A 22983-nucleotide genomic window follows, 5' to 3' on the forward strand; every position below is an offset into this window, starting at 1 on the left:
GGTCCCTCCGGACGTTTGTCGGGAGGTGTGACCTGAGGTGTGAACAATCACCTAAGGCGGGAGTGCCCTCAGAGAGGGCCCCCACAAGGGAGGAGCGCGCCATCGGAGACGCCAGTAATCATGGGGGATTCTTCCGCAATGGTTTCCTCACCTTCCACTATGTCTGCTCACAAACGTAAGTATACTGAGTCTCAGCCACAGACGATTCTTCCATCGTTGCCACAGTTCCTTGTTGTTTCTCGGACTGATGAAGGTCACGACTTCTCCACGGTCAACCCTTTCATTATTCAGAAAGGTGTCGACGCAATTGCAGGTCCTGTAAAGTCTTGTTCCAGATTACAGAATGGCACCCTGTTGTTAGAAACACACAGTGCCCTCCAGGCACAAAAATTGCTGCGTACTTCTCTGCTCCACACCTTTCCTGTCCGGGTGGAACCGCACCGAACCTTAAATTCCTCGCGTGGATTCGTTTATACACGCTCCCTCGATGGATTGTCTGACGAAGAAATTCAGCACTATCTGTCTGACCAGGGCGTAACGGCAGTTCATAGAGTAATGAAACGGGTTGACACGAACATCATTCCAACCCGCACTGTCTTCTTGACATTTGACACAGTTCAACTCCCATCGAAAATCAAAGCTGGCTATGAGATAATTTCCGTTCGCCCTTACGTCCCAAACCCTACGCGTTGCTATCGATGTCAGCGGTTCAATCACACCAGCCAGTCCTGTTCCAATCCAGCCAAATGTGTTGCGTGTGGCAAGGATGCCCATGAGGGTGCTTGTCCACCTCCATCCCCTCGCTGCATCAACTGTATGGGTGACCACGCTGCTTCCTCTCGAGATTGCCCCGTTTTTAAGGACGAAAAGCTCATCCAGGAAATAAGAGTGAAGGAAAAGGTGTCGACCTTTGCTGCTCGAAAATTATTCGCCAGTCGACAGCCCACCGTGCCTCAGACAGGAAAATACAGCACTGTCCTTGCTTCTCCTCAGCCAACAAAGGAGGCGGCCACGCAGACTTGCGACCTCACCTTTAGTACCACGGTCGTCAGATCGGCCAGCGCAAAGATCGCTCGTTCAACCTCACCACTTTCGCCTGCCCACTCTGTGGCTCACCCTTCGTCGGGTTCTGCTACATCTCGAGCCCAAAAGTCGGACGCCAAGTCTTCGAAAAAAGAGCATACTCTTGAAGAGTTTTTACGTACCGCAGCTTCACAACCATCGGTTCCTCCTTCATCTAAACAACATTCTTCCAAGAGGGCTACAAAGAAACCCAGTTCCTCTCCTTCTCCGCCAAGGCGTGCCCCCTCTACAGCACCACCTGGCGGAAATCGCCCTCGGCCATCTTCTGTGTCGCCGAGGCGCACTGCTGGCGGCCGGTCAACCGGCCGATCGCTGGTGGCAGGGACTGCTCCTGACCAACTTATGGATCAGGATCTTCTGCCTTCGGCTGAATGCCATTCCATGCTGTCGGTTGCTAGCTCCGAGCAGTCTTTGAGTTGACAGCGACTTTGGTCACATTCCTCCATTCTCTTTTCACCCCATGTCCATTATCCACTGGAATATCCGCGGCATTCGAGCCAATCGGGATGAATTGTCGGTCCTCTTACGCTCCTACTCGCCGGTCATCTTCTGTCTTCAGGAAACAAAGCTGCGTCCCCATGACCGCTTTGTTCTCCCTCATTTTCAGTCCGTCCGATATGATCTCCCGTCTGTTGAAGGCTCTCCAGCCCATGGAGGACTCATGATTCTTCTCCATGATACTCCCCATTATCACCCAATCCCCTTAAACACTTCCTTCCAAGCTGTCGCCGTCCGTCTTTCACTTTCCGGATACACGTTCTCTCTTTGTACTGTATACATTCCATCGTCCACACCAATGGCACGAGCTGATCTCCTTCATCTTCTTGGTCAGCTTCCACCCCCCTATTTGCTGGTTGGGGACTTCAATGCCCACCACCCGCTTTGGGGATCTCCACACCCTTGTCCACGTGGCTCCCTATTGCTAGACGTCTTCCACCAAGCGGATCTAGTTTGCCTCAACACTGGGGTCCCCACATTTTTGTCTGCCTCCACGACAACCTTATCTCATTTGGACCTTGCGGTCGGTACTGTTCCGCTAGCTCGGCGCTTCGAATGGTTCGCCCTTGATGATACACACTCGAGTGACCACTTTCCATGTGTCCTCAGACTGCAGCCTCAACTGCCATATATGCGCCCGCGACGCTGGAAGTTTGCCCAAGCCGATTGGACACTTTTTTCGTCTCTCGCGACATTCGATGACCGTCGCTTTCCCAGTGTCGACGATGAGGTCACACACATTACCGACGTTATCCTTACAGCTGCGGAACGTTCAATACCACACACCTCCGAATTGCCCCGGCGCCCCCCAGTTCCTTGGTGGAACGAGGCATGCCGTGACGCAATACGTGAGCGGCGACGTGCTCTTCGCATTTTCCGTCACCATCCTACTTTGGCCAACTGTATCCGCTATAAGCAGCTCCGTGCGCGATGCCGTCGCGTCATCCGCGATAGCAAGAAGGCAAGCTGGAAATTCTTTATTAGCTCATTTAACACCTTCACTCCCTCCTCGGAAGTTTGGAGTCGGCTTCGACGGTTCTCAGGCGCGCCTAGTTTCTCCCCGGTTTCTGGGCTCACTGTCGCGCATGATACCTTAGTGGACCCCGTCGCAATTTCTAACTCGTTGGGTCAGCACTTTGCTGAGATTTCGAGCTCTTCAAATTACCCGCCAGCGTTTCTCCCGAAGAAACGTGCAGCGGAAGTGCGACCTCTTGCTTTCTCCTCCCAAAATCACGAAAGCTACAATACTGTTTTCTCCATGCGGGAACTCCAACATGCCCTCTCATCTTCTCGCTCCTCCGCCCCAGGACCGGATGGTATCCATGTCCAAATGTTGCTGCATTTATCCACCCATAGTCTGCGTTACCTCCTTCGCCTTTATAATCGAATTTGGACCGACAGCACCTTTCCCAGACGGTGGCGGGAAGCTATTGTCGTTCCCGTTCCGAAACCTGGAAAGGACAAACATCTCCCCTCTAGCTATCGCCCCATTTCTCTCACGAGTAGCGTCTGTAAGGTTTTGGAGCGTATGGTGAATTACCGTTTAGCTTAGTGGCTGGAATCCCGCAGTCTTTTAACACCAGCCCAATGCGGATTTCGGAAGCATCGTTCTGCAGTTGACCATCTTGTCGCTCTCTCCACTTATATCATGAACAATTTTCTCCGGCAACGCCAAACGGTAGCAATATTTTTTGATCTGGAGAGAGCATACGATACCTGTTGGAGGACAGGCATCCTCCGCACACTGTTCTCTTGGGGCTTTCGAGGCCGGCTGCCCCTTTTTCTTCGCGAATTTATGGCAGAGCGCACTTTTCGGGTGCGGGTGAACACTACTCTCTCCCGTACTTTCTCCCAAGAAAACGGGGTACCCCAGGGATCCGTGCTGAGTGTTGTACTGTTTGCCATCGCCATAAATCCAATTATGGATTGTCTCCCTCCTGATGTCTCGGGCTCCCTCTTTGTGGACGATTTTGCGATCTTCTACAGCTCTCAACGGACCAGCCTTCTTGAACGACGTCTTCAAGGATGTCTCGATCGCCTCCACTCGTGGAGCATCGAAACTGGCTTCCGTTTTTCACCCAGTAAGACCATTTGTGTCAATTTTTGGCGACGTACGGAGTTTCTTCCGCCCTCCTTACATCTAGGTCCTGTCAGCCTTCCGTTTTCAGACGTCGCTAAATTCTTGGGTCTTATGTTTGACAGAAAACTATGCTGGTCCTCCCACGTTTCCTATCTTTCGGCTCGCTGTCTGCGATCGCTTAACACCCTCCGTGTCCTGAATGGTACCTCCTGGGGAGCGGACCGAGTGGTCCTTCTCCGCCTCTATCGCGCCTTAGTGCGCTCGAAATTGGATTATGGAAGCATAGTCTACTCCTCTGCTCGGCCGTCTATTCTTCGGCGTCTCGACTCTCTCCACCACCGTGGATTACGTTTAGTGTCTGGAGCTTTTTACACTAGCCCTGTGGAAAGCCTTTATGCTGAGACTGCTGAACCTCCGCTGTCCAATCGGCGAGCAGTCCTCCTGAGTCGTTATGCTAGCCGTCTGTCTTCCATGCCTGCTAATCCAGCCCACGACCTTTTTTTCGACGCCTCCTTTGATGTAGGGTATGCAGGCCGCCCCTCCTCCCTACTACCCCCGGGAGTCCGCTTCCGTCAACTGCTCCATTCTCTTTCCTTCCGCTTTCCTAAAACCTTCCTGACAACTTGGGGTACAGCACCACCTTGGCTCCGTCCCCGGATCTGCCTGCTCCGTGACCTTTGTCAATTTCCCAAAGATGGTACCCCTACACTTGTTTATCGTCGGGCATTTGCTGCTCTATGTGCAGAAATGACGGACGCCACATTTATTTACACCGACGGCTCGAAAACATCGTTAGGTGTAGGGAGTGCCTATATTGTTGGCGACACCCCAAATCGCTTTCGGCTTCCCGACCAGTGTTCGGTTTATACTGCGGAGCTTTACGCTGTTCTCCAGGCTGTCCACTACATCCGCCGCCATCAGCGGATACAGTACAGATTCTCTCAGCTCTCTCCTCAGTCTCCAAGCTCTTTACCCTGTGCACCCTCTGGTCCACCGGATTCAGGACTGTCTGCGCTTGCTTCACCTGAGGGGCGTCTCGGTGGCGTTCCTCTGGCTCCCGGGACACGCTGGTATCTGTGGGAATGAGGCGGCCGATATAGCGGCCAAGGCCGCAGTCTCTCTTCCTCGGCCAGCTATTCAGTCGCTTCCCTTCACCGATCTTCGGAACGATTTATGTCGCCATGTTGCTCATTTATGGCATGCCCATTGGTCGGCACTTCCCTGTAATAAATTGCGGGAAGTGAAAGCCCTTCCTTGCGCTTGGACCTCTTCCTCCCGAACGCGTCGTCGGGAGGAGGTAATTTTAGCTAGACTCCGGATAGGGCATTGTCGTTTTAGCCATCGACATCTTTTAAGCGGCGATCCTCCCCCACTCTGTCCCCACTGCTCTCAGCTGTGGACGGTAAGACACCTTTTAATTGAATGCCCCTATTTTAATCCGTTACGCTCCCGTCTACAGCTATCGCCTGATCTATCGTCGATTTTAGTAGATGACACGCGCTCCGCCGACCGCGTTCTACAGTTTATTGGTGACAGTGAAATGACGTCAGTCATTTGAAGCTTTTTTGGGGACAATCACCCCCTTTCTGTAGTGGATTTTTAAGCTGTCTTCTATTTTTAGTTTCTCCAATTTTCTGACTTTGTTCCCATTGCTGCTGGTTTTAAATTTCGGTTTTTTACTGTCTTAAGTCACGGGCTGGGTGCTAATGACCATAGAAGTTTTGCGCCCTAAAACTACAACAAAAAAAAAAAAAAAGTAACTTTAGATAGATGTTAGTCAGACAAATGTCCCAGTGCTCAAAACTATGAATTCCTCTAGTGAGACAGTCTAGTGTTTGGTTATATTGGAAAAAAGGTGAGAAGAGATTAGAGAGACATCACCAAGAACTGCAGTTGGAGAGAACAGAATATGTGGATGAAGAAAGGTGAGTACTCAAGGAATGTGAATTTTAAAATTTTCCTGGCGAATTGACTGTTCAAACAAATCTCGGGCTTGCAGCCGGTCGTCATTCAATACTTCGCACGATATTTCAACTGGGCCCCTGCCGGTCATCTTCAGGTGAGCCGTCGCAAACTGGCGAAAATGTCCTCCGTTCCACAATATACATAGCGTACTGTAACTGTTCTGCGCATACGTCGAAAACTTGATAGATGAACCACACTGCCCGCCGGCAGCGTCCTCCCTGGTGGAACAGTGGAACTCAGTCGCCCTCTGCGTTGCCGTTTGCCACGGCCGTCGACTCACTGTCGTCTTCGATTTGAGCAAATCGTGGAGATGATGGGATACTGTGCACTGTCCAGCTGGTAGCCGCTGTCACGGTTTAACAGATTTTCCACCAGTTGTATTTCTACAGATTCTTTAATAATGGAGTCCCAGAAAGATGTTGCTGTGGACAAAATCATTGTTTTCTCATACTCCATTGAATGTCCAATAGAAATACAATGTTCAGCAATAGCGAACTTGCTTGGCTGCAAAAGGCGGGTGTAACGTTGATGTTCAGTGCAGCATTCTTTCACGGTGCGTGTGGTTTCACCTATGTAAGCCATACCACATTGGCACGGTATCTTGTAAATTCCGGCCTTTCGTAGTAACAGACTGCCCTTAACTGATCCCACAAGGTCCGCAATCTTCGATGGTGGGCGGAAAACCACTTTTACCTGAAATTTTCGGAGGATTCTTTATTGTTAGTGCCCTGTTACCTTGTGGTGTGTACAAAGACTAGATGTATGGTCTGCTAAGTGACTCTACCTATAGGAGGATTGATTACGATCCTACAGGACGTGTGCAATGGAAAACTTCAGCACTATTAAATTCCTCCTCCTTACCGCAAGAGACCATCAAGAGGTTAAGACCACATGGTTGTATACCTCCGAGACTGTATGGCCTTCCAAAGATTCATAAAGAGGGTCTTCCTCTGTGTCCAATAGTGAGCAACATTGGAGCTCCTACATATGATTTAGCTAAACATCTCACTTCCTTACTGAGACCTTTCGTAGGCAAGTGCTCACGTCACATATTTTATCAGTAGACTGGGGGCTCTTCATCTTAGCAGTGTAGACCTTCTAGTAAGTTTTTATGTGGTCTCACTTTTTACAAAAGTTTCTCTTGCAGATTCTTTGACACTGGTAACATGTTTCCTGTTGATATCACTGCTTTGTTCAGGCACACTCTTTCCGCAAATTATTTTATGTTTAATCAAGATTATTTTGAACAGACTGATGGTGTCGCCATGGGTAGCCTCCTGTCTCTTTCGTGGCCAACCTTTTTATGGAGGATTTTGAAGAGAGCCCTTGAATCAGCTACTCTGAAACCAACAGTATTTTGGTGGTATGTGGATGACACTTTCATAGTGTGGCCTCATGGAGAAGATAAATTAATGGAGTTTCTACATCACCTCAACTCCATTTATAGCAACAACCGGTTCACCATGGAAATAGAGAAATATTGTTGTTTGCCTTTCTTGGATGCCCTGGTTCGAAGGAAGAATGACGGTTCTCTAGGGCATTCAGTTTACCGGAATCCCACTCGTACTGATTTGTACCTGCAAGCATCGAGTTGCCATCACCCATCGCAAACCATGAGTTTGCTTAAAACACTTGTTCATAGAGCTCATACTGTCTCAGATCTAGATAGCTTACCTCAAGAACTCGCCCATCTAAAGACAGTATTCAGTGAAAATGGATATCCCATCCGGCAGATTAACAGGGCACTAACAGTTAAAACTAAGAAGCAGGAAGTGAATAAAGAGGAGAACAAGCCGGAACAATCTTTAGCTTTTCTTCCTTTCGTTGGCAACACTTCGTTTAAAATAGAAAGAATCCTCCGAAAATTTCAGGTAAAAGTGGTTTTCCGCCCACCATCGAAAATTGCGGACCTTGTGGGATCAGTTACAGACAGTCTGTTACTACGAAAGGCCGGAATTTACAAGATACCGTGCCAATGTGGTATGGCTTACATAGGTCAAACCACACACACCGTGAAAGAACGCTGCACTGAACATCAACGTTACACCCGCCTTTTGCAGCCAAGCAAGTCCGCTATTGCTGAACGTTGTATTTCTATTGGACATTCAATGGAGTATGAGAAAACAATGATTTTGTTCACAGCATCGTCTTTCTGGGACTCCATTATTAAAGAATCCGTAGAAATACAACTGGCGGAAAATCTGTTAAACTGTGACAGTGGCCACCAGTTGGACAGCGCACGGAATCCCATCATCTCCACGATTGCTCAAATCGAAGACAGAGTGCGTCAACGGCCGTGGCAAACAGCAATGCAGAGGGCGACTGAGTTCCACTATTCCACCAGGGAGGGCGCTGCCGGCGGGCAGTGTGGTTCATCTATCAAGTTTTCGGCGCATGTGCAGAATAGTTACAGTACGCTATGTATATTGTGGAACGGAGGACGTTTTCGCCAGTTTGCGACGGCGCACCTGAAGATGACTGGCAGGTGTCTAGCTGAAATATCGTGCGAGGTATTGGACGACGACCAGCTGCAAGCCCGAAATTTGTTTGAACACTCAAGGAATGTTTGAGGTCTTCTAAAAGAACATGACAGCCCAGTTCTTATTGTGTAGATTAACATCCATTATTTTCACCTAGGTCATGTTTGAAATGTTCTGTTATCATTATCTTTCTATGCTAGTATTATTAAATAACATCATACAATACTGATGCTGTTTGTTATAAACTTAGTTATTCCCTCTTTCCTGCAATTATCAACTTACCCTGCCAAGAATGTTTCCCTTAGTCTCCATTTGCCAGTAACATTGTCATGTGTAAAAGAAATTTTGCTTCCTCCTGCAATTGTTCAGCAACTAAGTTAAAGAGCATTTCTCTCTATTCCTTCAACAGCATATTTCATTCACAACACGAGTGACGCATGATTGATGCATGTAGAGTGTAGAGTCTTGGGGTAGATGATCCTGGTCTAGGAGGAAGTGTGGTCGTTGTAGGACTTGTAGTATTACAGCTTTCAGTTACTCGTATTAGACACCTGTTTTATTTCAGATCAAAAAGCTTCAAGTTTGCTACATGAAATTCGTGAGCTGAATAACCTAACTTTGACTGTGAAAGCAGCATCTCAGCAGCTTGAGAATGGCATGAAGCTAATGTGTGACAGTAATTGCATCGCATCGTACAGCAAGAATGCTAAGCAGGTAAGTGAAGAGGTCTACTATAGCATTTATTTTGTTGTTAATATAATTGTATGTATTTGATTGTTGAGGGTGTTACCTTGCTGCATTCATTAAGTTATTTGCACGTTCAGTGTGCCAGCAAAGGTACTTTCATAAAAGAAATCTGTCCCCCCTCCCCCCCTCTCATATCTTCTAGATTCATAGAGCAATTCCATTATGATACTATTCCTAAAAAACAGGAAAAATCCTCCTCAGAAAGTTGGCATAGTGTTTCCCTCTCAAGCTGTGTGCGAAAACCACTTGAGTGGTGTTGCAGAGGAAGCCACTTCTCATCTCGACTTAGAAAGTATCATTCTCCATTTTTTTATACAACCTGATCCTACTGTAGGCAGCATTGCAGAGAGCTTTCATATACAGGTAGAACCTTACATAGCTATTCTTTGACATCGGTCCATTAACAGACAAGTATTACGCAAATGTTCTGTGAACTCAGATTGCAATACCTGGAGGCAAGGAGGCATTCTTTCAGGAAATCACAACTGAGAAAAATTATAGAACTGGAATTTGTGAGAAATGGGAGAATGACCCTACTGCCCACCAATATACATCTTGTGTAAGGGCCACTAAGAGGAGATTAATCAGGGCTTGTACGGAAACAGTTTTTTGCCCCTACCTCCATTTGAGAGCACAAGAGGAGAGGAACTGCAGCTATCTACAGAGGTCCAGTGTAGGCTGCGATCATCATATGACAGTGAAACTTTGTAGACATGTTCAGGTGGAATGATTTATGCGTGGGAAAAATTAGTTCAAATTTTGGCCACCAGACGCAAATGTGGTGGTGTTAATTAGAGATGGGCAAAACTGTTCTTTCCAGAGATTGGATCAGAACTGTTCACTCCCTGAAATGAATTAGCTCTTTTTCATGACTCACCACTCATTTACAATAGAAAATAAATGGAAGGCACATTGCCCTTTAAACTTGGTTTATTCCAGTACTATACCTGTATTTTGATCTTATTTGATCCTATTTTGAAGTAACACAGATAATGAGTAAGAATTTTGTATTGTTTATTGAAATTTCCACGATATGACAAAGTTTTTGATTATTGATTTATTTTGCACTATCGTGGTTCTTTGGGTGATCGGAAAATGTTGTAACTTGAGATTTACATTAACAATATATTTGGCTATAATGTATTAAAATTTCATTAACCTCATACAAATACATCGCAAGCCATATATTTTTAAAGTGAACGTTTCCTTTCGAAGACACCTAAAATCGCAGAATCCGTACCAGAATAAGAAAAAAATATGTAAATTTGACTGTAAAACGAAAGTGCTGCATATAGCCTTACGCAGAATAAAACAAGGAAAATATTGGTGTATCACATTTTGCGATACGTTTATCGGTTCGCTCGTAATTAAAGCGTAAATTCGAGTGTCCATAATAAAAATCCTATAGTAAGGAGTCATCAGGAACCTAATCTAATCAGTTTAAACAAATAAAAATAAAATAAAAACAGTTGATGTATACATAACATAATAATGTAATATACATAGCGGTATTACTACGAAGAACAATATCCAGTGGGGACGAACTCGGATGCAGAGGCGCTGAGTCGAGCAGGTCGAGCCGCGAGCTGTATTACTGCGTGAGCTGAGACCGCAGAGACCAGAGTGACACCTGAGTCGCTTTGCTCGACGCTCTGGCTAGAGTCGAGACGGTGGGGTGAGCGTTGAGCGGGCGAGTTCCGAGGGGGGGGGGGGGGGGGGGGGGGGGGGAGCGGTGAACTCAGCCGCTCAGAGACAAATCGTCCGTTCCCTTGCGAGCAGGTTTTTGCAAGTAGTTCCTATGTTATCCGCTAGGTGGCTCTCTGTCATGTTGCTCGCATCAACTGCCCAGAGGGCAGGACGTGCGACTGAAACGATCGCCGACAGAGTGCGATGCGAAGTTAAGCTGCGCCAGACACTGCACAGTGCACACGGCAGACGACGCACAGAGACGGCACGGCGTATGTGAAACACAAAATCCAATGGGGCACTGCACAATGCAGGCAACCAAGGTAGAAGCAGGTCAGAGGCCGGCGCTGGCTGTGTTGTGTGGCATGCAGTGTGCTGTGACCAGCAGAGGCGCTGCTGATATGCTCCGTCTCTCTCTCTCTCTCTCTCTCTCTCTCTCTCTCTCTCTCTCTCTCTCTCTCTCTCTCTCTCTCTCTCTCTCTCTCTCTCTGCCGTGGGAAACGTTTGGAGCTACCGTTCTTTTTTTCTGAATCACTGATTGTTCACTCCTTTGAAAGATTGAACTCCATGAATTAGTTCAAGAGCGGATCCCCCATCTCTAGTGTTAATGTTAGAAAGATGTATAGAAATGTACCCATATGTAATGGATTAGGAATGGGACATGGGCAGAAAAGGTCAAACAAGCAAGAAAGTCATAGTGTTGTTTTTATTTTTAATCTGTTACACAATTCATTCAATACAAGCACCAGAGACATAGAGATGCTGTGTCTGTGAAATGATGCGATCGACAGTTGGCCGCAGCAGTTCTGGTAAAATCTGAGCAACGTATTTCTGTTTACTGGCCTTCAGAGAACGTAGAGACCAAATGTGTCCCAGGTAAACACATTATTTTAGATCTTCCCAGAACCAAGTCATGTGGTTTCATATCTCGAAGGCCATGCATCTAGAAAATCTCTAGACATAAAACGATCACGGAAGGTTGCATTAAGCAGATCTTTCATCGGGCGAGCAACACGAGATGTTGCTCCATCTTGCATGAAAACAGTGGCTTCCACAGAGTTGTCTTCCAAAGCAGGAATCGTGCTGTAAGAGGACATCTCGATAATATGAATTTGTCACTGTATAGGTACTCACGAATGCACATTACACGATTTCATACAGGAAGGACAATGGCTCTTGAGTATAACACAAGGTTTAGCAGTACCCCAAATTCGGCTGTGCTGTGCATTCACTGCACCCTGTAGTGTAAAATGTGCCTCATTGCTTCAAATGATGTCAGGCCACATGTCATAAAATTTGATCTGTGCCAGAAACCGAAGAGCAAATTCAGAATGTTGCTGCTGATTCAGATTCCAGTCACTGCACTGTCTGGATGTTGTGCAGATACTAGTGTAAAATAAAACTCAAAACTTTCCGTACTGTTGACCATGGGATAGAAAATTTTCGTGACACAGCCCAAGCACTAGCAACATCTGGGGAATGTACTGCACAGTCAGTTACAAAAAAAGCACCTCGTCAATACAGCACGGATGCCATACTGTCGTACAAGGTACAGTGCCAGATTTACACCTGGTGGCCAAAACTGAACCAAGTTTTTTCCAGGTGTTGACAAATGTGAAAATTACCGAACTATCAGTTTAATAAGTCACAGCTGCAAAATACTAACGTGAATTCTTTACAGATGAATGAAAAAACTAGTAGAAGCCGACCTCGGGGAAGATCAGTTTGGTTTCCGTAGAAATATCGGAACACGTGAGGCGATACTGACGCTATGACTTATCTTAGAAGCTAGATTAAGGAAAGGCAAACCTATGTTTCTAGCATTTGTAGACTTAGAGAAAGCTTTTGACAATGTTGACTGGAATACTCTCTTTCAAATTCTGAAGGCGGCAGGGGTGAAATACAGGGAGCGAAAGGCTATTTACAATTTGTACAGAAATCAGATGGCAGTTATGAGTCGAGGGACATGAAAGGGAAGCAGTGGTTGGGAAGGGAGTGAGACAGGGTTGTAGCCTCTCCCTGATGCTATTCAATCTGTATATTGAGCAAGCTGTAAAGGAAACAAAAGAAAAATTCGGAGTAGGTATTAAAATCCATGGAGAAGAATTAAAAACTTTGAGGTTCGCCGATGACATTGTAATTCTGTCAGACAGCAAGAGCAGTTGAACGGAATGGGCGGTGTCTTGAAGGGAGGATATAAGATGAACATCAATAAAAGCAAAACGAGGATTATGGAATGTAGTCGAATTAAATCAGTTGATGCTGAGGGTATTAGATTAGGAAGTAAGACACACAAAGTAGTAAAGGAATTTTGCTATTTGGGGAGCAAAATAACCGATGATGGTCGAAGTAGAGGGGATATAACATGTAGACTGGCAATGGGAAGGAAAGCGTTTCTGAAGAAGAGAAATTTGTTAACATCAAGTATAGATTTAAATGTCAGGAAGTCGTTTCTGAAAGTATTTGTATGGAGTGTAGCTGTGTATGGAAGTGAAACGTGGATGATAAATAGTTTGGACAAGAAGAGAATAGAAGCTTTCGAAATGTGGTGCTACAGAAGAATGCTGATAATTAGACGGGTAGATCACACAACTAATGAGGAGATACTGAATAGAATTGCGGAGAAGAGGAGTTTGTGGCACAACTTGACAAGGAGGGGGGACCGGTTGTAGGACATGTTCTGAGGCATCAGGGGACCATAAATTTAGCGTTGGAGGGCAGCATGAAGGGTAAAAATCTTAGAGGGAGACCAAGAGATGAATACACTTAGCAGATTCATAGGGATGTAGGTTGCAGTACGTACTGGGAGATGAAGCTGCTTGCACAGGATAGAGTAGCATGGAGAGCTGCATCAAACCAGTATCAGGACTGAAGACAACAACCAACAACAACAACAACTACTACTACTACTACTACCACTACTACTACTACTACTACTACTACTACTACTACTATAAATAATTCACTCTGTGCTGTCTAGACTAAGAACAGATAAACAATATAAGGCAGTGAGAAAGTCGAGGATAGGCTGCAGCAGGTGGAGCATGCAGTCATTCGAGCAAGCCAGTGGATGTGGAGCAAGAGCTAGTGCATTCTGTACTGGTATTTTGAGTTCTGTCACGGGGAGAATTTTCTGAGAGAATGCTATTTAAGTTGTAAGAGAGAAATGCTTGTTTAGACACACAAGTGGTGTGGCTCTGTGGGTAAGTTCCTTGCTTCACATGCAAAGATATGGGACAGATCCCCATTTAGTCTTGATGTTTCCTTCATTTCACGTACTGTCTCTTTCTCCTCTGGACAACTGTCTCTTAATGTGGAAAAATACCAGTTGTGCAGTGGTACGGAGTGCGTCGAAGTGTAACACACCTCGACTCGCTAGGAAGAAAACGGCATCCCACCTCAAACAGGACCGCGTCTAGTAAACCACTACGGTGTTGAAGACAATCTGTAGGATAAGGACAACTGTAATTTTTTGTGTTAAAATAATCAGTTGTGTAGCAGTTGTCTTAAAAAGCAGTGCCCCAAAATGTTGTTTCCTCCCCATGCATAGACATGACTATTTATGAGTCAATGCCAGATTGTCAGTAAAATAGTTCAGTGTAACTGGACAAAGCTAATGATGTTTTTCTTATTATAACATATCACTTCATAAAAGTGATAACTTACTACCTGTACCAGGTGTAGAAGTATGAAACAGGAATTCCCCTATAGATAGTGTTAGTCATCAGTGTAGGGCCTGTGAGACCGCGTCTGCAGCTCCATCTGCTTCCTGAAACGGCTGATGACGAATGTCAGTGCACACGAATCCACGTTCCGTACATCGGTATCTGTTTCAAACCTGTAAACTTGTCAAGTTTTTTGCTTACAAACTAAGAGTTACGGACAAGATTCATTTTTTTGATGTGAGAAACGAGCGTGGGAAACGACCGAAAAACTTGGAAGACAACCAATTGCAGGTTTTGAAGATAATGGGGAGTGGGTGAGGATGATGGGCAGTGATACTCAAACTCAACAGGAACCCCCAGAACAATTGAATGGAACTCAAAAAGCCATTTCTTTTTGGTTGAAAGCTATGCGAAAGATGCAGAAAGTGGGAAAATTGGTTCAGCATGAACTGAATGAAATACGGAAAGCAGATCAAAAGACCACTTGGGAAATACTACTCACCAGATAAAAAGAAAGTCGTTTCTCCATCAAATAGCGACAGGTGATGAAAAATGGATAATTTTGAGAATACTAAGTGTTGTAAATCAAATGTGAATCCAGGCAAACCATAGACATCCAGTGTAAGACCAAATTGCTTTGGAAAAAGACGATACTCTGTTTGGTAGGACCAGAAGAATGTCATCTATTATGAGCTGCTAAAATCTGGTGAAGCCAATCACATTGATCACTGCCAACAATAAATGATCTATTTAATTCGAGAATTAAGTAAAAAATGACCAAAATAGGGAAAAAGAAAAGTCGTATTGCTCCGTGATAACACCCCATCTCACAGCAAAATGGGTCAGGGAAATCACCCAGGCATTCAGTTGAGAAATACTAGGGCATGCTGCTTAGTTTTCAGACTTGGCTTCGTCCTATTATCATCTATTTGCATCTGCTGGAGAGGTGGGAGAAATGTATAAACAGCAATAGAGATTATTTTGAATGAAATATTGTCAGTCAGTTTCAAACAGATGTGTAATTATTGCAGCCAAATTCCAGTGACATACAGTACTTATACAACTGCTATGTTTCCAGTGACTGATCGTCATCAGCACATAGGAATTTTGCTAAGTGGGTAATAAGTGAGGAGTAGAGAATTTGTTTAAATGTGCATGAAATCGGGAGGATGGACATCTTGTTTCCACAAGCAACTGGTTACCACAATACAGCTCTGTGGAGATTCACCACTTCTCAGAGCCAGCACTGCCCCAGAGAACCCCGAAGCTCGTAACAAAAAAGGAAAGCAGAAGATACATTGTGTCTAGCCCATAAATTGGAAAGACTGGTCATTTAATGTGAACAATGTTAATGTTTATGGACAGAAATGTAGTAAAAGAAGTGTTTCCTGCTGCAATATTCAATCAATATTACAATGTTTTGTGAAGAAGGTAAGCTAACCTTAGCAAAGCAAAAGGGGATCTCAGGTAATTGTATTATGGTTCTTATACTCTTTCAACTCATTCCTAATTTAACTACAAATTAACTGAGGCAGAACACAGGTAACATTGCATTTATGGCATTCACATCAGAACTATCAATATTACTGAAATTTCAACTGCTATAGCAGTAATGTGTGACAAGCTGGGAGTTTTGGTTGGACAGGAAGTGTGTTAAGATAGCCGAAGTTATGGCGACCGCTCGTGTAAAAGGGCCCTCGTAGTTCTGTTGGTACATTGTTATATATAAGTGAAACGTGCAACTGGTAACATAAGAAGAAAATTCTCTCTTGTCGTACTAATAATCCTGTGAAATTACCGTATTTACTCGAATCTAAGCCGCACTTTTTTTCTGGTTTTCGTAATCCGAAAAACCGCCTGCGGCTTAGAATCGAGTACAAAGCAAGCGGAGGTTATGAAAAATGTTGGTACGTGCCGCCACAACTAACTTCTGCCGTCGAATATATGTAGCGCTTTGCAGGCATGCTTTGTAGGCACAAAGATAAATACTGGCGCCAAAACCTCTGCGTCAGTAAATAAATAAAAAAAAATAGTGGAAGACGAGCTTTTTTTCTCCGCCGCGAGTTTCGACCACTGCATTTTCATACATTATCCAACAAAGTAAATACAAATTCCGTATTGTTCATCTTCGAATGTAGCACAATTTCAGTATACTACGAAAATCTGACTGGCAAGACTGTTTGGGATGTTTGTCAATATGGCCAACTCTACGTTCTGAATTTTTTCCTATCTGTGAGAAGAGATGGTTGCTAATAGGAACCTGATGAAATTTGAATCACATACAGTATTCTCTTCACCATAAGAATAGTACGAATATAAACATTTTGCCATGTATTCTTTCGTGTTTGCTGCTATCTCATTTAAGTCCTGTCTGCCTAAAACTACGAAACTAGAGTGAGACAACAGCAAACGCTGAAGAATATACGTATCGTGTCGTGTTTATATTCGTATTATTCTTATGTCTAATAGTGATAGTCAGAAATGAAGCACGGCAAGTGACTAGATTTTTAAATCTAAGATGACTCTAATTTCTGTGCAGAATTTGATGTAATAAAGAAGCGGCCACAAAGATTTTCAAACAGAGAAAAATTTTCGCCTAACTCTCGTTCAGAACATGTTCTATCATACGGAGTCTATTATTTGATTCTTGCTGAACATTATCAAAGAAAGCAGCTGTGTAAGTAACAACAAATAGCAGTCTCTAGCCATTGTTTCGCTAATGAGATGATTCCCCTCTCTCTCTCTCTCTCTCTCTCTCTCTCTTTTTTTTAAATAATGCGACAAACAATGCATGACACAGTGCAGTAATGCATTTTCATCTTAAGAGTGACGCAAACACCTATAACAAAGAAAACGGCACTTATCAGATCAAAGCAAAATAAGCAATCGATTCATACCAGACGAAGCACATGAAAAAGGAAGGGTACCCGTATAAATACGGACGGAGTGCCTGACGCATAGCAATGGCTAAGTGGTAAAGCTTAACTGCTAAGTTTACGACTCGAACCAAACTACTGTAGCTGTATCGTCATTCGTTTGACCTAAATTGTGTCTCATATTACAATGGACCAACTTTGTTTCGATTTGGAGGTGCGGCCTAAAACTTTTCTCTCCCCTTGAATTTAGTCTCAAATTTCATGTGCGGCTTAGATTCGGGAAATTTTTTTCCCTTTATTTCGAGTCTCATTTTTCAGGTGCGGCTTAGATTCGAGTAAATACGGTACAATAATACTACACCCTCTGTTACTAGGAGCAGCAGTCTTCACCATCAGAAACTCCTTCTGTGGTCGAAAAATTTATAGCAGAACAGGAGGTGGTGATTGCAAAACTCGCGGAGTCTCGCATCTCGGCACCACCTGAACCGACGCCAGATGTAGGATTGTATGCTGAACTGATTGAGGCAGAAGTTCATAACGTAGCCCTGGAAAAGCAGTTGAAAGAGAATGAATCTAATATTGAACTGGCCACTGAAAGTCTGGTGCAGAATACTATGGTAAGTACTAAGAGACTTCCCAGATTCATTACTTTTTGTGAATAGTACCCAAAGAAATGTGGACAGTTGTCATATTAACAGAGCATGTTATCACCCTGTCACTGAAAATCTGAAAAAATTACTTAAATGTTTGTGCTGTTATGGTTGTGGTCTCTAATCAAAAGATACGTTTGATGCAGCTCTCCACAGCTGCCTATCACATGAAAGCATCTTCATTTCTAAATAACTGATGCGGCCTCCATCCGTTTGAACCTGCTTATTGTAGTCATCCCTTGTTCTCTCCTACAGTTTTTACCCCTGGCACTTCCCTCCGTTAGAAAATTGACAATCCCTTCGTGCCTCAGGATGTGTTCTACCAACTGATCTGGTATTTTAGCCAAGTTGTGCCATAAATTTCTTGTTTCTCCAATTTAGTTCATTAGTTATTTGATCTGCCCATATAATCTTCCTTCTTGTCCAAACCATATTACATGTCTGCACAATGCTACACACCATATGATTATCTGCAGGAAAGAAGGAAAGACTTCCCAACCCTTAAATTTATCTTAAATCTTAGGAAACTGCTTTTTTTCCCCAAAATTTAATACTTTCTCCCAGACAAGAAACAAATTGTTTATAAACAGAAGAAATGTGTTTAGAGTCTTGAAATGAATACTTCAGTATATACAACACATTATTCCATTCATCCCACTACAGATGCAGTTCTTTGAAATAGGAAATGTATTGTCAATCTCATAGGAAAAGAGCATACTTCAACAACATGTTCTATCAGTATGAATGTGATACTCCTGCATCTGTTTTATGACTTGACTTCATTGCATGTAAGTGAACTAGATCGTCGCAATTTTTTGTGGAGATTATAATACCAGACCTGATCGTATCCCCAGCAAATAAAACAAATTGCATTTATACACCAAGGCAATTACTGATCGCAAACTTTCACTTGGCTGCCGGTTGTAGAATGCTGGGAGTAGAGGCTCGCATTCGGCTCGCATTCGGCTCGTAGCACATTGGCTGTTGTGACAAGCCCCACCTCCTTCTCATAGGACAGCCAGCTTACAGCTGCAGCTTATAAAAGAAATGGAATAAGCATCACCTTAATGTTTGAGTAATTGAAAACAGTTATTACTACAATATAAGTATTACTTCCAAAAACAATGAGGAATGTGTAGGTAGAACTAAAATCTTACAAAACTAGTTGCTTCCACTGCAGTTGTCCATGGTTGTGTCCATGCTAGTGGACAGATTTGGTGGTGCTGGATGGACACGTGTTAATGACAGTGTTGTCAACGGCAATTTTCATCACACTGATGCGCCTCCAGTAATCTTCCTCCAGCTCTCAAATTTTCAACAGTAAGGTTCCCACCCTCACTGGTGATATACTGATAGGCAGCATTTGCGAGATTTGACATGTTTCCGGCAGAGATATCCGAGGTAGCATAGTGGTTTGCAATGTGGACTCGCATTTGGGAGGATGATGATTCTATCCTGTGTCCAGCCATCCTGATTTAGGTTTTCCAAGATTTCCCTAAATCGCTTCAGGCAAATACCGAGGTGGTTTCTTTGAAAGGGCATGGCCGACTTCATTCCCCATCCTTTCCTAATCCGATGAGACTGATGACCTTGCTATTTGGTGCCTTCCCCCAAATCACCCCCCCCCCCCCCTCCCCCTTCTCAGCAGAGATATCCCTCATAACATTTTGTTCTCTGAATTGTCGTTTCAGTTTGGCCTGTGCAAACTCGGTTGCATTCAGATTGCAGTTTATGGTGGCAACTAAATAAAATTTAATGAAAACAAAATATGATCCCTTTCCACAAAACAAATAATTAACAAACTTTATACTCAACACCCCTTCTGGCTGCGTTTCTGCCATGTACAAAATCAAGCTGACTCGGACATAAGTTGCAAATTCCCGTATTGCACAAACTTTCTCGTGCATACATTTGCGTAGTTCTAATGAAATATCACATTCTCAGCTTATGTATGCCATTCTCCCTACCTCCCATCCCTCCCATCCATCCTTGGCTGTAGTTTCAGTTCATACAAAAGATGAATACTTTACGGTCCGTAATTCAGTTTCACAATGCCAGCACCGTTACTGTTTGTTTTAAATAAAAGTTTGTATCTCCAGAAGTGTGGAAGTTATTGATTTGAAAATTTAGCACTATGGTTGTGTTATCAAAAGAATTTGGTATACAAAGTATAAAATAGATTAATATTTACTAGTACTACTTAGATTCGTAGAGGGTATGAGGAATGTATTGCATGCAGCTTTAGTCAAGGACATGGCTCGCACGGCCCAGTAGCCAGAGTGTGTGAGAAACAAAATCTGCTCTCCTCATGGCTCCATGCCAAGCTACGCTTTCAATGCAAGATGACAACTCATAATACAAGGGAGGATTGAAAAGTTTCGGAATCACCACAAGAGTTCAGCACTATTACAACACATATCACATATATTCATTGGACTGTTGCCTGTAAACACGTGCCACATAAGTACTCTTGGGGAAAAAACTGTTGTGGTAATGTGGCTCTGTTGTTGTTCCTGCAAAGTAATTTGCGAAGAGGAAAAAATTGAGATTCGAGCAGTTATTAAGTACTTTGTACAGAAAGGTATGAAAGCAAAGGCATTGATGCCGATTTCCAGAATACACTGGAGGACTCTGCTTCTTCATATACAACAGTTGCCAAGTGGACAAATGAATTTACATTCGGTCAGGAGTGCTTAGATGATCCGCGCAGTGGTCAGCCGAGACGTCATTACTGCAGAAGTAATTGCAAAAGCACACAAATTGGTCACAGAGGATTGAAAGCGTGTGAAATTGCTCACGCTTGCCAGATGTCATCTGAAAGGGCATATCGTATTTTAACTGAAGAATTAGAAATGAAAGAATTATCTGCAAGATGGGTGCCGTGACTCTTGACGCTGGATCAAAAACGCACGAGAATGGACATATCAGAACAATGTTTGGCCTGTTTTAAGAGAAACGAACAGGATTTTTTCACCGGTTTGTGACCGCAGATGAAACTTGGGTGCACTACTATACCCCAGAGACAGAAACAGCAGTCAAAGCAGTGGAAACGTGCCGATTCTCCGCCACCGAAGAAAGCAAAGGCAACTCCTTCAGGTCATGGCATTAGTGTTCTGGGAAGCAAAAGGGATCCTGTTTGTACTTGCAGATTATCTCCCCACTGGGCAAAAAGTTACTGAAGAATACTATGCTAACATCCTGGACAAATTGCAACAAAAAGACCAAGGAGGAAAGTTAGCAAGGAAGAAAGTGATCTTCCCTCAAGACAATGCGCATCCGCACACATGTACCATCACCATGGCAAAATTACACAAACTAAGGCATTAATTGTTGCCACACCTGCCTTATTCACCTGATGTAGCTCCACTGGACTTCCATATCTTACAAAAACAAACTTTTTCTTGGTGGATGAAGCTTCACTTTAAATGAAGAATTGATGGCCGGAATTGGCAACTGTTTTGCAGGCCTGTAGGAAACTCATTTTTGAGATGGGATCAAGGCAATGGAACATCGTTGGACCCAGTGCATTAACCTACAAGGAGACTACACTGAAAAATAACAAACATTTCAGTGATGTAAGTACTTTTTTTTTCTATTTCGTTCTGAGAACTTCTCAAACTGCCCTCGTAACTTGCTGTGGTACAATCAGATGGCAATTTCTCGTCGTGCCTACTGATATGCTGTACAGGGCTGTTCACGACACAGTCCATCAACCACAGGTATTGTTGATGAGCAGCGGACATGTTGAGCATTTACAGTAATGCTGCAGGCTAAAGCAATGAACTAAAATTTGTACTGTACTGAAATTGGAATCCTGGGTTTCCTGCTCACTACACAGACATGCTGATGTTATGCCAAAGTTGCCGCTGCTACCAGAGCTGCAGTGAATACTCTTGTAATCTCCCTCCCATATACAAATTCCAGTTCACACCTCAGCCCATTGCTATTCCACTTCTAAACTCGCGTCAGTATTGCAGAGGCTCTCCAATATTGGAATAGTGCCTTGGCAGTGAGTGAAATGGGATTAATCCTGCCTGTACATCGTGTAAGTTGATGTTTCTGCCTCAGCCTATATCACTACTGTAGATATAGGTGAGGAACATAAACTGTATGTGATTAATCTTGAGTGCTTGTTATAAAGATAATCTTTACTGAAAATTGATTGTTGTGCTAAGTATTGCTTTTATAACAATGAAAACAATTTTTGATAATGGAATGTAATTGAATAGATAAGATTTACTCGTCAACCGGTGGCAGAACACAGATGGAACACAGCATCTTTCCTTTCCATCCCGTCCGTCAAGTCTTCCCTGACACGCAGTTCTGGGTGATTTTCCCCAAATCTGTGCCTTTTCCTGGACCTCTCCAGTCCTTTTCCTTCGCCTCTCTTCCTTCCCCTTCAGCTCTTCTGCCTATAGGAGCAGCCTCTGCCTCTGAAAGCTTGCCTAGCAACCTAATTATTGCTTTTGTATCGTACAAAGTGCTATCTGTTGGTTATTTTGCACACTTTTTGGTTTCAATAAAACCCTATGTCATTTCAAGCATGTGTAAATTTTTACATCACTACCTATGTTATTTTGCGAAGTATTGAATTTTCAAGTGTTAAGACTTTTGGCTAACCCTGTATTATTAATAATTAATGTGTACTGCTCTTCTGAGTCGGCACCAATTCACGGGAGAAATCGTGTACAAAATAATAAAAACGTGTCACTGAACAATTATTACTGTCAGTCGTGACTAATGCGTGTGGCCAGTGGTTGAAAATACTGCTACAGTTGTAAGAGTCTTTTATTTAACACACGACCAGTTTTGAGCTATTAATATGCCCATCTTCAGTTGTCGTACTGGAAACAGTAAGAGACTGGAAATAATTTTTACACTCGGAAAACGCACAAAGAAAACAAAAAATCCATAAATTTAAAAACTGGCGGTCGGGCTAGGTGCCGCGAAACGTAAATCGGTGCCAAAGTGACGTCGGGCAGCACTACGGAAGACTGCCCGGGTAAAGAAATGTGTAAATAATACCGGAACACTTACGCTCGGTACTGTGACCCCGAGGGCCGTGTCGGACGAGTAGAAGACGTGGTGTGCTTCCGATGGGCGCAGGTAATACGTTACATAAATTTTATGTCACAGCTTCCACTCAGTTTTACTACAGTTCTGTGCTGCCTCGGTCGACATCTTTATTTACCGTGCGTAATGCACTGTTAACATTTTTTGTGTAATGTTTTTTAATGTAAATCACCAATTCAG

The 22983-nt window shown here is 43.8% G+C and overlaps 1 protein-coding gene across 1 annotated transcript in view; it reads left to right on the forward strand.

The window, feature by feature from the left end:
• The window catches only part of LOC126143137 (disks large homolog 5-like), a 90242-nt gene that overhangs the window by 34782 nt on the left and 32477 nt on the right, over positions 1 to 22983 (forward strand). The window contains exons 4-5 of the mRNA XM_049915348.1: positions 8672 to 8820; positions 17455 to 17697. Of these exons, the coding sequence (XP_049771305.1) occupies positions 8672 to 8820; positions 17455 to 17697 (392 nt within the window). The remainder of the gene's footprint in view (positions 1 to 8671; positions 8821 to 17454; positions 17698 to 22983) is intronic.

This window comes from Schistocerca cancellata, unplaced genomic scaffold (assembly GCF_023864275.1).
Source record: "Schistocerca cancellata isolate TAMUIC-IGC-003103 unplaced genomic scaffold, iqSchCanc2.1 HiC_scaffold_782, whole genome shotgun sequence".
In the NCBI taxonomy this organism is placed as follows: Eukaryota; Metazoa; Arthropoda; class Insecta; order Orthoptera; family Acrididae; genus Schistocerca; species Schistocerca cancellata.